Here is a 13,939-nt window from a genome sequence, read left to right on the forward strand (position 1 = left end):
CCATCAGGTGGTAAAATACCATGCTTTATATTGTAGTCTTTAGTCCAGGAAAAAATGTACATTTGCATGAAATCACAAAAGCTGGTATACATGTACAGTTGGATACCCTAAACAATTTCAGAAGTGGCGGACATTTATCTTTCCGCCATCTTTCTACTATTTTATGATATATGACAATCAGCCAAGTGTGAAAATAGCAATGTTCTCAATTTCTTTACACAATATCACTAAATTTTATGATGATTAGAACTAGTGCATCTTTAGGAGATCTTTTCATTGAAATGAGCAGCCTTGCTCCCAATGACTTCCTTCATTTGTTCCTCATGTGAGCCGAGTAGCGTCAACATGGCGGAAATGTGGGATCACAGAAATGTACCTTCTTTTTTTCTTTCTTTTTTCTGCTTTTTATTGACAGAGATACTGTGAGAGAGAGACAGGAAGGTATGGGAGAGAGAGAGGGGAGGACATGCAGCAAATGACTGCGGGCTGGATTTGAATCCGGGTCGCTGCGGGAAGGACTGAGCCTTACATGGTACGCGCTCTACTCGGTGAGCCACCGGGGCGCCCCAGAAATGTACCTTTTAGTGGGAGCGGCGACTGAAGACACCAACAGCAGCTCAGTGGGTGAAAATTGCATTGACTAACCCTACCCCAAGAGTGAAAGCAGTCAGTTTTATCTGCTACCTCTGTAAGTACATGTTCTCTCTCTAGGGTTCGACTGATAAGGGTTTTTGAAGGATGCCAATAGTGGGATGGTGAGCAAAACCAAATGTGGTGTGTGTGGGAGGAGGGTCATTTCATATCAGGACGGAAGACACCGAATCATCCAACAAAACCATCCTGAATGACAAACCACATGCTCTCTTTCTTAGCCTCTTTCTCTTTAAACCCTTCTCTCTCTCTAGCCCAGAAGAGCTAAAGGAAGGGAGAGAGGGAGAGAGAGTAAGGAAGGCCATTGTTTCCAGTTTCTATGCTATTCTATGGTACATTTGATTCGTGTGAGTGAGCGGTTTCCTCTCGCACACAAGCACAACAGGCCTGGGTTTGTTTTTACTGAGTCTTGGAGGGCTGATACTGTAGGTTAGGGAGGAGACTGAGAAGGAGTGTGTGTATGTGTTAGCATTTTCTCTCCATCTCTTTCTCCTCTGTCCTGTCTTTTGCCACGACACGATGCGCAAATTTACTTTCGATTGTAAAGCGTAAAAACTACAAACACTCAAAGTCCCCTCAACCAGATTGTGGACAGAGGGACTTCGTGAAATTCAAGGACTCAAAATTGGCATGTTTTGGGATAAGATATGTCATTGGTCAATATTAGACATCAGAGTTTCATGGCGAAATCCTTCATTTTAAACCAGCAGATCTCCATCCCAGGGTTTTCGTCAGGATGGAAGTGTTGATCCAGTCATGCTGAGGAATTTGGGTGGTAAATTTTAAAAACCTTTAAGACCATTGGCCTCAAATCCACAAATTTTCAAGGATTTTCAAGGCTCACGGGAACCTTCCTTAAACATTCTGTCACAGTATCCCCCTCTCCTATCACCAAAATATATCCCTTTATCCGTAGCCACCACCAATCTCTTTAACACGTGCGGAAAACAATTCCTTTTAAGTCAGTTTCCTTGTGTGTGGGAATGCAATGCTGATGAGTGGAGCAGGGTGGAAGTGAGACAGATGGTTTAGCAGAAGTGAGAATGTAGTTTGACTTTGACACATCATGTGACCAAATGTGAAACACTGAAACGAGCTTAAATCTGTTGACATTTTAATGTTTAGCTGATAACTTTTCTTTTGTCTTTCTGGACATGTCATACTGTGGCAAAACACTGCTACTTCCCAGTTCCAGGTTCATCATGTGACCGTATGTCAAACACTGAGCCAAGCTAAAATATGTGTCTTAAAGCTTTAATGATTATGAAGTAGAAGTAGGCGAGGCAGGTTATGGACAGTGGGTACACCGAAAAAGAAAATCACAACACTTCATCACAAAATAGCGTAACTCCTGGAATGCCTTTATGATATGTAACAATGTGTTTTGAATTTCAGAACTGAAATATCTCAAGTTTCAAAATGACCCACCATGACTGTTCCTAGGCCCACTTTCTATACATACCGGTGTTGTCGGATTGTAAAAATCACACATGGAAATAGCAGTTATAGTTAAAAGTATTAATCTGTTGGCGGCTTTTTGGCCGTCTCTTTGACACCCAAAATCCACCAGCCTTTCTAGTATTGATGGCTTTCAGTTTAGTGGGGAAGCACACTTTTAAGAACAGTCACGGTCACTTTCCTGTTTATAGCCAACTTGTAGTTATACTCCTCTGGCTCAAATCATCTGGCACATAAATAAAACTATGTTTACAGCTGTATGTGCGTGTATGTGTGTGTGTGTGTGTTCTGATGCAGTGCGAGAAGAAAGACAGAGGTGAGTAATGGAAGCAGGCTTAGTGCTAGGGTCTGCTATTTGCTCTAGAGTGGCTTAGGCGCATGCAAGCTCCTATATCTCTGCTTGAAGCAGATGCTTAGCGAGGCTATTTCCCTTCAGGACAGTAATAGATCATTTTCCTGTGAGCAAGACACTGTTAGACCACAATCTAAACTTGTGTAGTGAGGGAGGGATGGAGGAAGGAAGGGAGGGGGAAGCCACAGAGAGAGAGAAAGAAGCAGCCCTTCATTAGCTGGTCTATGTCCTTCTCTGTGCACTCGGCAGCTGCAGCGCTGTTGTCTGTAAATGGGTGTAAGCGCCTTTATCTGTGTGTGTGTGGACAGCGTTTTTGTATGCCTGCTTGTGTGTGCACTCAAAGTCGCCTCAACCAGATTGTGAGCAGTAAGGAAATTGATTTCAAAGTAACAATCTGCTACATTTTCATATAAATGTCCATTTTGAAAAGGGAGTCACTCCACTCCCCTCATGGCTTTAAATATCATCTGTACTGTAACCATAGTAACGTTTATGATTCACACCATTATGGCTGCAGCCAATGCTGGTTTAGGCAGCATTTTCAATTCACTTGACAACACCGGTAACCGAAGGCATACATTTATCCGTCAACTTTTGATAAACCGCCACCGACTTTCGTCTTACAAACCTGGTGCTTTTAAGCGACGTGCTTGTGATTTTCTTACAGGACATGGGTTGAATTTCCCTGGCATGGCTGGCTTGGCATGTCTGACATGACTTAGTGTGCAGACACATGGGCAGCACCATGGAGAACATGGAGAATTTCCCCCATAATTTCAACCTGAAATGCTATGCAATCTCCCATGACTGGGAGGTGTGCAAGTATTGGGTGAAAAATACAATGACTCTAAAAGCTCCACCTATTCACACCGAAGTGCTGTGGTAGCACAGTATGGTTGGAACTAAGAGAATGGCTGAACAAAATATTTAATTCATGCATTGACTTAGCCACTACAGCTAAGAAATCACCAAGCTACTTCCTGGTATGTGAATGTCCGCAGGCTGCAACGAGCACCCCTGACTTCTACCGTACTGCCTGGTGTACACACACACTGCATTTCCCTTATGCAGGGCTCTTGGGGCTCTGCAGCGTAAACTGTGCATACAATAATTCTCCTAAGCACTGCGCATTGCAAAAGGTGTTACACATGAAGAACGAACCAATGAACACACAAAGCCAGGCTCTTCTATAGGAGCTACCAAGCACCTAAACAAAAAAGTTGATTGCCTAAATGCCAGTTCCAGGGCTACAGCCAAAGATATTGCATGACTGAAACATTTTGTCGGGCCAAGTTAAAGTCCGCTTACAGTCTGCTTGTACAGAACATAATGCAACTTAGATGCTCATGTGGGGGGATAGTTAATATGAGGGCTAGTTCATAGGATAATGGCTTGTTAAGCCAGACAAATAAAATCAAATGTAAGTAACTTTCTAGTGGTTTTAGTCTTTAACTTTCTTATAAAAGAAAGCATTTTTGTTGTTGGACAGTTACCTTCTTATCACTCATAGCCTCCAAAAGTGATGTTGACTGTAGTATAAAAATAGGAACAAGCTTTATTTTGGTGTCTTTCCATGCATTCTGACACCTTGATTCAAATACCCATATTTATTATTGAGTATTTTAACACGCTTCCCTAAAAAAAAACCTGTATGGTTTATTTTCTAGTTCAATTATGAGTGTTGAGCAGTGACACTGAGCAGTGGCATGCAAGAAGTGACGACAACAGGTATTAGGTAGATGAGTAGAGAGTAAACAAACCACAGTGGGTAGACAAAACCCTCAAAATCTCAGGGGGCTGGAGTTGGAGTTTACCACTGAGAGAACAAAGTGTGAAACAACAAAACAAAAAGCTGCAGACTGTTACCTGTGATTTCATTAAAAAATATATCATCCTGAGCTTCCAAAGCTGCATGATACAATGTTAGTTACCATGATCTCTGTAGAAAAAAGGGGTGTTGCATGGCAAAACGTCAGCTTTATACATAAGGCAGGGAGTATGCTATCCTCTTGTGCACAGCAAAGCTAAATCAAAGCTTATGTCAGCCACAAACACATTTACATGAAAATAAATAAAATACTTTTCTATCCCCCGCATTCCTGCAACCATGAATACTTCCATGATGACGTATTGTGAAGGCTTCCTACGCCATACTTAGGAGCGGAGTGTAGGCTTGGGCCAATATTCAATAATATTGAATATCGCGACATTTCACGAAACGGTATTGAACTTGGAGAACGGCTGCATTGATTATTGGGGTCGATGATAAGCTCTGAAGTTATTTTATTTGTTCACACTGTTCATTTTTGATTAGCGCTATGCTAATTAGTGCTTGCTAGCGATGTTAAACTTAAGGCAAAACCAAAGCAGCAAAAAATCCTCTGGCCCTGCCCACAAGTGATCAGAATAGATCGACACATCAGCCAAGTTGCTCTGTGCAGGGTAAAGCTCACACACACACACACACACTCACCAGCTGGAACTCTCGGCGGCGGTCGTAGGCATTCTGGATGCCCTGGTCGGCCCACAGGGCCCGGATGGAGGGCAGGTAGTGCAGGAAGACCTTGGTCTCCACCATACCGTGGCCGTGGGACATGGCCGACCGGGTGTCAAATGCCATCATGGTGTCTCCATGCCGCTGGTTGGACTGGTTGCCCCATGGGATGTGCAGCTTCTCCCGGGCATCCACCAATACCCGAATACCTGGGGGAGGAGAAGGTGGAGGAGAGGTGAGATAGACATCGACCAGGGGGTTCCCCAAATTTTTGAGTAGCCAGCCAGATGGGAAAAGTAACCGGCTAAGGGATGTTTGTGGCGGCAAGATACATTTTTCCGGTGATGCCACTTTTTTACCAAACCTTAAATATGTTTATGAATGCATGACAATTAAAATAACATGAATAATTTTTTTTATTAAAGACTCAATGCTAAATTGAAAAATAAACTGATAATTTTTATTAATTGTGAATGTTTAATGTACTTTCTTGAGTCAGTGCAGAAATGCAATTTTAAATTTTAGGAAATAAGTAGGCTAAAACAAAAATATTAACAAATAGTAATAAATATAATAACAAAGTTCATATTTTAGTCTTCTCAGAGCAATATTGGATCTCTCTCCTGAGTACTACTGCACTCACAGAACTGAGATCCAATAATTATGGAAACATAAATCAGTTTAAATTAGGGATGCACCGATACCGATACTGGTATCGGTATTGGTGCCGATACCAGGCTAAAATGGAATATCGGTATCGGAGATTTTACCCAAGACTAAATCTGATACCGAAAGCCATGAGTAACATGTAAGAAATAAAAGCAAACTATCTTGATTTTATGCATTTGTGGCACATAGAAGCCTGTATTTCTCAAACAGTGGGAAAAACAAGGATTTTATCTCAATAATTTTGTCCATTGACCCCAAACTAAGGAAGTAAGCCTGCACTGTTCAGTAAAAGTAATGGATCGGATCGGTACTCAGTATCGGCCGATACTTAAACTTTCATACTCGTAATTGGTATCGGCATTGAAAAAGTGCCATCGGTGCATCCCTAGTTTAAATAATGAGGAAATGCCCCAATTTTACATGGTCATAACACCTGCATACTGGGGCTTTAACAAACCCTCCTAAAACAGAAGCCCTATGATCTTTCCCTGTTCCGCCCTTTACTTCTCCCATTTCTATTTTGAACATTGGCAAAATGGAGTCAGTGTGCAAGTGGGATTGTCAGGATTGGTTAAACTTGGGTGGCAACATCAAAATCAAGGACCAGAATGGCTTGCGCAGATTAACATGACGTTGTTCAGTCAATAGCCTCTTTAGACCCCCCAACTCCAGAAATGGCTACATACTCACTGCAACTAAATAGGATTGTCACTCCTCATTGGAGCACTTAAGTTCACACACAGTTCAGTTATTAAGGAGAGTGACAACCGCATTCTACAACCGAACTCACTACCTGAAAAAATCAGGTATTCAGGTATTCGGTTAGTCCGAGTAGGGTGTAGCAGAACCGGACTGGACAACTTTTTGTTAAGTGACGTAAGGTGAAACACTCGTTACGTTACGTAACATTACCATCGTTAATTTGAAAGAGACGGAGGTAAGTGTTGTGAGACATTCTCAGATTTTCTATCCAGTCTGTTTCCTCAACATTGCGGTTGTTCCTACCAGTTCTGCGGTCTTCGGCGCAAATGTTGCGGTTAAAACTATCAAGTCCATGCGGTGAAAAAAGAGAATGTGACGCCGCTGTCAGTGGCGGTTTATTAAGACCTTATGGATAAATTGATGCATCTGGTTACTGCTGTCAAGTAAACCTAAAATACAGGCAATGGTAGCTGCCATATTGAGCTGAAGTAAACGTTACTATGGTTACAGACATTATTTACAGCCATCGCGAGATCGTAGGAGTGGAGTGACTCCCGTACATACACAGTACATACGCAGTAATGTTACTCCGGTCTGCTCCAGTGTGTACCATACATATGCGCATTCACTCAATTCGGTTGTCACTACCAAATTCTGGCAGTGTGTACGTAGGCTTAGTGACATTCAGTTATAAAAGTACCCGGCGGCCAGACAGAGGTGGGTAGACGGCTAAATAGCCGGCAGCCGGCGCTTGGGGAACCCCCTGCATCGACCAAAGAGAGAGTGACAAGAGAGAGAGTGTGGTGAGAGATAAAGGCTAGGGTGTGACTGGTATGGGTCTTTGAAGGCAGATACAAATACTAATATTTGAACTGAAGCAGTCAATAACTGATATTCAATATCTGTAATTTTGTCCAATTTCATGCCCGAAAAATACACTGTTTACTAGAGTTGTGAATCACAGAGTGGTTACTGTCAAGCAACAGGATTTAGCCAACACTACTACTAGATCCAAACTGACAATGCTGCAAGTCATCACTTCCATTAGGTCATTCTCATTATAGGTCATTAGTCATATTAGAAATAGGCAGCAGTATAGAGCATTTTCAACCACAAATATTATTGTAACCCTGTAACTAGGGTTGGGAGATTGGACAAATACATTGGGGATCGGCAATATGCTGAACCCATCGCCGGTGGAAATTCCCTTGCTGTTTTTTGCAGATTTAAACTACCTTGATATTAAAATATGGCGCCTAGTGCAAGACATTCAGGGTTTCCTGCAGCGCCTGACAAGCATAGATAGCTTCCTTAACAAAAGAACACCCCACCTTGACTGCAAAACCCTAAATTTTTTTTCCAAAACTCCATTATATACCAATTTATTTCCATTGAGCCCAAAGTCCTGTTGAACACAGCATCTCACCGCAATGTCTGCTGGCCAAAAGGGACATTGTGATGAATGAGGATTATATTATTCTGGGAGCGAGCATCAAATCATGCGAGTAAAGTCAGACCTAAATTGCAATACTTATATTTTGTACTACTTTTTTGGCAAAATAGGCACCGTCAACTGCACAGTCAAATATGTACAGTTTATGTTATGTGTTTGGAATGACAGAGATGGGCATTTTCGTCTTATCTTATTAAAAGTGTGCCACCTACTTTTGGACAACTTTGGGAAAAGATGCTGCTCTATGTCAGCGAGGAGGCTAATTTGCATACAGCCTATCACAGCGCATTAGTTTTAGATTGACGTGTCACTCTACTCTGGCAGACATGGCGCCGGGTCAGCATTATTGCAGTGTGGAAGGATGCAAAAGAGACAGAACAGCTATACTGGCTTCCTGTTCACTGTAATGGATTACCTTTACCGACTGATTTACAAGCCAGCGGAGTTGTTTGCTGTGCTGTTTGGAACTGAAAGGGAGTGACAGGGAGAGATTTAAAATCTCTTTGACTGTGGCACATGCACGTAAAACAGTCACAATAAACTTCACAGGGTTAGAAAATGTAAAAATGAGAAAAAAACCTCAAACTCAATAAAATCACCTAGTGTAGTATCTGCATTCTCTTAGCCCTCCACGGTACATGGATTTACACCCCTGGTTTACAGAGTATCTCTTGTTTGTTTCATATGGTTTGTGACCAAAAGATTTCCAAATGGCACATGATGATCCACGTTTGGTTACTAAGGTATTTAGTGCTTGCCTCTCTATCATCAGTGGGTTTACCCATTCATACTCACTGTTTGAACTGCCAAAATGCCAGTGAAACCATTCAGTTTTGGCTAGTCACAACTTGAAGTTCAAATGGTAGGTTACTCATTTCCATTGTTTGCTATGCTTAAACGAGATTTTACTGATCCCTGAGGGAAAGTTGGGAAATAGGCGTGCAAGTTGGAGTCAGGTGAAATTGGATAAGTAAAAAGAGACGGATGTGTAGGCGGCAACTGGACGGCTGTGATTGGTCACAGTGCTCACTGTGAACAGAGGGATGTTACTGGAAACGCTGCTTTGCTATTACAGCAGGCATTCTAAACGAAACTAGAAAATGTGCTCAGTAGAGCACAGACCTCCATGTCTGACAACACCCCGCTAGGCAGTTATGCACCTTTTGGTGATATGCCACTCCCACCACCACTACCCCTTTTGGCCAATCAACTCGAGTTCTTCCTTGGCCCATAACCAACCGTCATACCAAGTTTTGTGCAAACCCGTGCCCAACTTTTAGAGATATCCTGCTAACAGACGGACGGACAGACAAACACACAGATGCGGGTGAAAATATTACCTCCTTGGTGGATGTAATGAAATGTCTCCATATCGTCTAATTATACCATTATTAATTGTGAAAACTAAACTTGTGATATGATTACAAACAATTAATTATGCAGCTCATGCAACTATTTCCCCAACCTTGAAGAAAGTTTTGCAGTACCACTATAAGTGACCACTAAAGTGTTTTCAGCTCATGTAGGTGAGTGCTGCAAACATACTTCAAGGCTATTTTTTTTTACAATTGCTGCGACATGTCACTGATGAAGATCTACACGCATCAAAACATATGTTATATTTCAAATGCTAACTTCTTAGTGAATTTATTATCTTGACGCTGCCCATCCCTGTGTTTACCAGCCAGCCAGCAACAGAGAGAGGACTGAATGTGAGGCAGGAGGAGGATATTTCTAAGTTATGAGCGCTGATTTCCCGGGAAAATGACAATTGTCAATCATCATTTTGAGTCAGGTTAATAAAACCTCCTTTGAATTATTTTACAGTAACAACATTTTGATGTGAAAATGTGGCGCTACTACGTAAAATGCATTCAGGTTGGAAGGGCTGCTACTACTGAGCAAATCAGGAGTTCAAAAACATTTATAACCAATTTGAATTTTGACTGCTTGCATAATTTCCCGATGTTAATCTCTAACAATATTCAAAGCGTCACATATGTAGTAGCACTGCTTGCCAACTCCTTGTACAATTGCTTTAGATGTAGCTCATCTCAGGCCATAAAATTGAAATTAAGACTTTTTCAGAGACAGAGATTTATTCAGGCCTTGTAACGAAGACAAACCTGGATAAACACAGAAAGACACTGCAATCTACCACTCATATCTCATATCCCAAAGCAACACACACACAGAGCAAAGCAGGAAATCCAGAGCTAGGATGTGTTTATATGAGACACAGCGCAGCGGTGTGAAGGCTATGAGCCATGGCCTGCACCATCAATAAGGGGGTGGATTTGTCCTTGCTGAAGAGTCGAGTCAAACCAATCCTACCAGGGTTAGACTGATATATCGGACCGATTGTCTTTGCCGTTTTGCAAACTTTGTCCCTGCTGGCCACCGTACACTCTCTCACCCTGAGCCCATCAAATCAAAGCAAAACAATTGCTCTGTATCAAACGGACTCCTGACTAGCTGACTATTATGCTGCTCTACTGAAAGCATTTCTCTGCTGCCTGGATGGTTAAACTACACTTAACAGCATTGAGAAAATTATTATTATTATTATCCTGGGCTTCAGCGGAGAGTTTTAGTGTCCCATGATGGTCTAAATGCTGTTTCAGAGGCTTTTCCACCGTGACAAGAAACACTCTGGCAGAAACACTGAATACTTGTAATTTTTTGGAATGACATGAAACTGGTCAATTCTGCGGACACTTTAATATCGGCAAAAAAAAAAAAACATTCGTATTTGCATCCGAAACCTCATTTCAGCCGTCATTTCGTCCATCTGGCACAGCAGAAGTGATGACTTTTCTTATTCCTGTATGAACTCTGCTTCACCCCCTGCTCTGACAATGTGGTGTGCTCCTCGTCTGTCCCCAAACACACAGGTTAATCCAGCTGTCTGCGGGGCGTGTGTGTGTGTGTGTGTGTGTGTGTGGGGTAGTGAGCTTAGGGATGGGTGTATTTTGTCTGTCTCCTTGTCTTCAGTTCCTGTGCTGAGAGGCGCGGCCTTCGTCCCTTTCCCCTTCGGTGCTTTTTACTGGAAAACGGCTCGTCCACCACACACACACACACACACACACACACACACACCTACCTACACACACACACACACCTACCTCTCATGTACAGCAAAACCTGCTAAAATCTATTTTTCCATTTCCATTTTATCCATTCCATAGTTTAGAGAGTAGACAAAATGATAAATACTTCAAACTCTCAACATTTCCAATAAATAAAGTTACAAGAAAATCATTAGTATAGGGTTTAAAATAGCAGCAACAGGTGAGTCCTGCTTCCTGGAATAAGCACAGCAGTAGATTAGGACCAACTTTTTTGACATTTGAAATTTTGAATCTCTTGACAAAACAGGTCTTAAGTAAAATTACATGCTGTCATTCCTCCATCACCAAGTGCCAGGTGTCAGGAAAGCCTTTCACTCCACACAGTTAGCAGATATATTATTAATGTTATTTACAGGACTTCCTTAAACACAGACAATCTGCTGCAGTACAGTTTGTATCCACACCCAGCAGTGCCGTTGCCCTGTGAGGCAGGTCCTGAATCAGTCAACACTGGTCAAGCTACTGACACAAGTTTTGAAAGCTTAGAAATTCAAATGGTGTAACTGGAGTGGGCCTTTAACCGGGTTCCCAACGTGGCCCCGATGTTAAATTCCACAACTAGTTAGAGCGCTTATTGCAACATTGCAGCTGACAAAGTGCCGTGAATGCCAGAAGAAATCCCCAACTCAGCTCAGCAGTACTCTCTCCTCTACAAGAAGCAATAAGTCTGGACTTGCAGAAACACTTGAATGCACACATACATGCAGGAAGGCAGCTTGCACACATACACACACAGGTAACAGGGTTCGATCTAGGTCACATCATTGCACCAGTGATCCCTTAAATCTAAAATGTCCCTCTGAATTTAGTCAGTGTGCCCTATTCAGCCCTCCGAAAATCAGTGGCAACAGAAACTTCTCTCCAGTTTGCACTGAGCATTGTTTCTTAGGTGTGGACATCTAAAAAGTAGCTTCAGTTTCAACTTTCAATTCTTTCTTTCAGTTAATTACATAGGACTGTTTTATTGTTGTTTTTAATCATCAGTCAGACTTCTGTCCACACTTGGTTTTAGTACCGTCATATGATACACTGATATCAGTGTAAAATTCTACAATTGTTCTACAAAGTGTTTGTAACGCCATTTGTAAACAGTACCTTGACACTTAGTTTAGTTATCAGAGATATGTAAAACTGCCACTCAAAATTAACATGAGTGCCATGCAAAGTGCACTCAAAATGAAAATATTGCCTTGGTCAAGCCTCCTCTAGTGGTTCTCCTGTTCAACCTCAGCAACAAACAATTGCGTCTGCATTTTCAGCTATTGCTTATGATAAGAAGTCCAAGAGAAGCAAGGACATAACGAGTGCAATTCTATATGTCATTGCAAAAGACACGATGCCAATAAGCACAGTGGAAAATAAGGGGTTTAAGAGGCTGATGAAAGTAGCTGGCTCCAGATACGAGCTGCCGGGCCAGAAATATTTTTCATAAACAGCGTTGTCTCAGTTTTACACAGACTCCAGGGGAAAGTTGGAGGGGCAGTTCAGAGATGTCACACACCACCACTTGTGTATCACAACAGTGTGGTACAAACATTACGGCAGCAATTGGGGTGCGCAAAGAGTGGTCAGTGCTTTCTCTGTGTCCTGGAAAAAGAGCAGGTGTTAAAGCCTGAGGCTGATGACACAGAGCTAGCCCAAACCATCAAGACAACTGTCTACTACTACTACAACTGAATGAGAATAAGCTGACATCACCACTGATGATTCTATCTGAGTGTTGAGCAGTGTTATAAATCTCAGTATCAAGTTACTGTTTACGAATCCTGTTACTAACACACGCGAGTTTGGAGCAAATTGTGGAATTTTAAGTTTCTCTTTCATTTTCAGAATGGAAGGCTCTGTCGGATTGAGTACAATGCTGCTGGTCTAAAGGTCTGCGCATCGGCAAATGACAGACATGACGTGATGTGCACATTAGGCACAGTGGTAGAGATCAATTTAGATAAATTTTATACATTGACCAACTTCTGATTTTGTGGCTGCAGTGTCGATATTGTGGCGGTGTACCACAGATGAGCCTGTGTATGGGAAACACTGAGATGTTGGAAGAGGAGAACACATCACAAAGCTGGTCACACAGCCACTGAAGCAGGTGCTGACACTGGGTAGCTTTTCAAAAAAATATCCTACACCACCCCATCAGGTCTTACAGAAAGGCAGGCTACAGAAGCTGAACTGAACAACTACCTGCTAGCTCTGCATGCAGACAATGAGTCCGACCCTCTGGCTTGGTGGAAGATTCACAAAGCAACCTTTCCCAGAGTGAGCCGCCAGTCTGCCTATGCTAACAAAGCCTGAAGCGGTGGACAGACTTGTCGGTCTTTCACTCAACCTGTACTGCAAGAGCCAAATATGCGCAATGTCCCAAGAAGTAGCATAATATCTTCAACATGTTTATCTCTTCAGCAAACCTTTTTGCATTCATTATTCTATGTCTACAAACATTTGTGAGAAACTTGAAACAAAGACTCACAGAGCAGAAATTCTCCTATTTGTAGTTTTGATACTTTCTCATCTTTGTATTTATTCTTTTGTGTTTTTGTTTTAGCTCTACAAGTAGGGGTGTAACGGTACACGTATTCGTACCGGACCGTTTCGGTACAGGACTTTCGGTACGGTGCAGATGTGTACCGAATGCAATCTTAGTAGGCTTGTTTTGCGTGCGGAACATACTTCAAATCAGAGTTCCCACACGAACATATTAAGTGCCGGACCGGAAGTTTGTTTAGTCTCCGCCTCGCACTTTGAGCGCACTACACAGACAGCACGCTTAGCTTAGCTTAGCCTAGCCTAGCCTAGCCTAGCCTCTGGCTAGCGAACGTCATGGCCAATGCAAACGATAAGCCAGAGCTTGAAAACCCTCCCTTACCGTTAAGGTCTCCTTTGTTCAGTAGTGATCGGGTATGTTTCTGGCAACATGTCAAAACTTGATAACTCATTTGAAACGGCTCCATGCGAGTGTGAATATCACTGCTGCAAGGAAAAAAACGAGCGTAGTGCAAACGCTGCTCCCTTCGTCATTTAAA

At 42.3% G+C, this 13,939-nt stretch overlaps 1 protein-coding gene across 1 annotated transcript in view; it reads right to left on the bottom strand.

The window, feature by feature from the left end:
* Window positions 1–13,939, bottom strand: part of gna13b (guanine nucleotide binding protein (G protein), alpha 13b) — a 33,467-nt gene that overhangs the window by 8,747 nt on the left and 10,781 nt on the right. The window contains exon 2 of the mRNA XM_071909845.2: window positions 4,935–5,164. Coding sequence (XP_071765946.1) covers window positions 4,935–5,164 — 230 coding nt within the window. The remainder of the gene's footprint in view (window positions 1–4,934; window positions 5,165–13,939) is intronic.

Source organism: Centroberyx gerrardi, chromosome 7, assembly GCF_048128805.1.
Source record: "Centroberyx gerrardi isolate f3 chromosome 7, fCenGer3.hap1.cur.20231027, whole genome shotgun sequence".
Taxonomy (NCBI): domain Eukaryota; kingdom Metazoa; phylum Chordata; class Actinopteri; order Beryciformes; family Berycidae; genus Centroberyx; species Centroberyx gerrardi.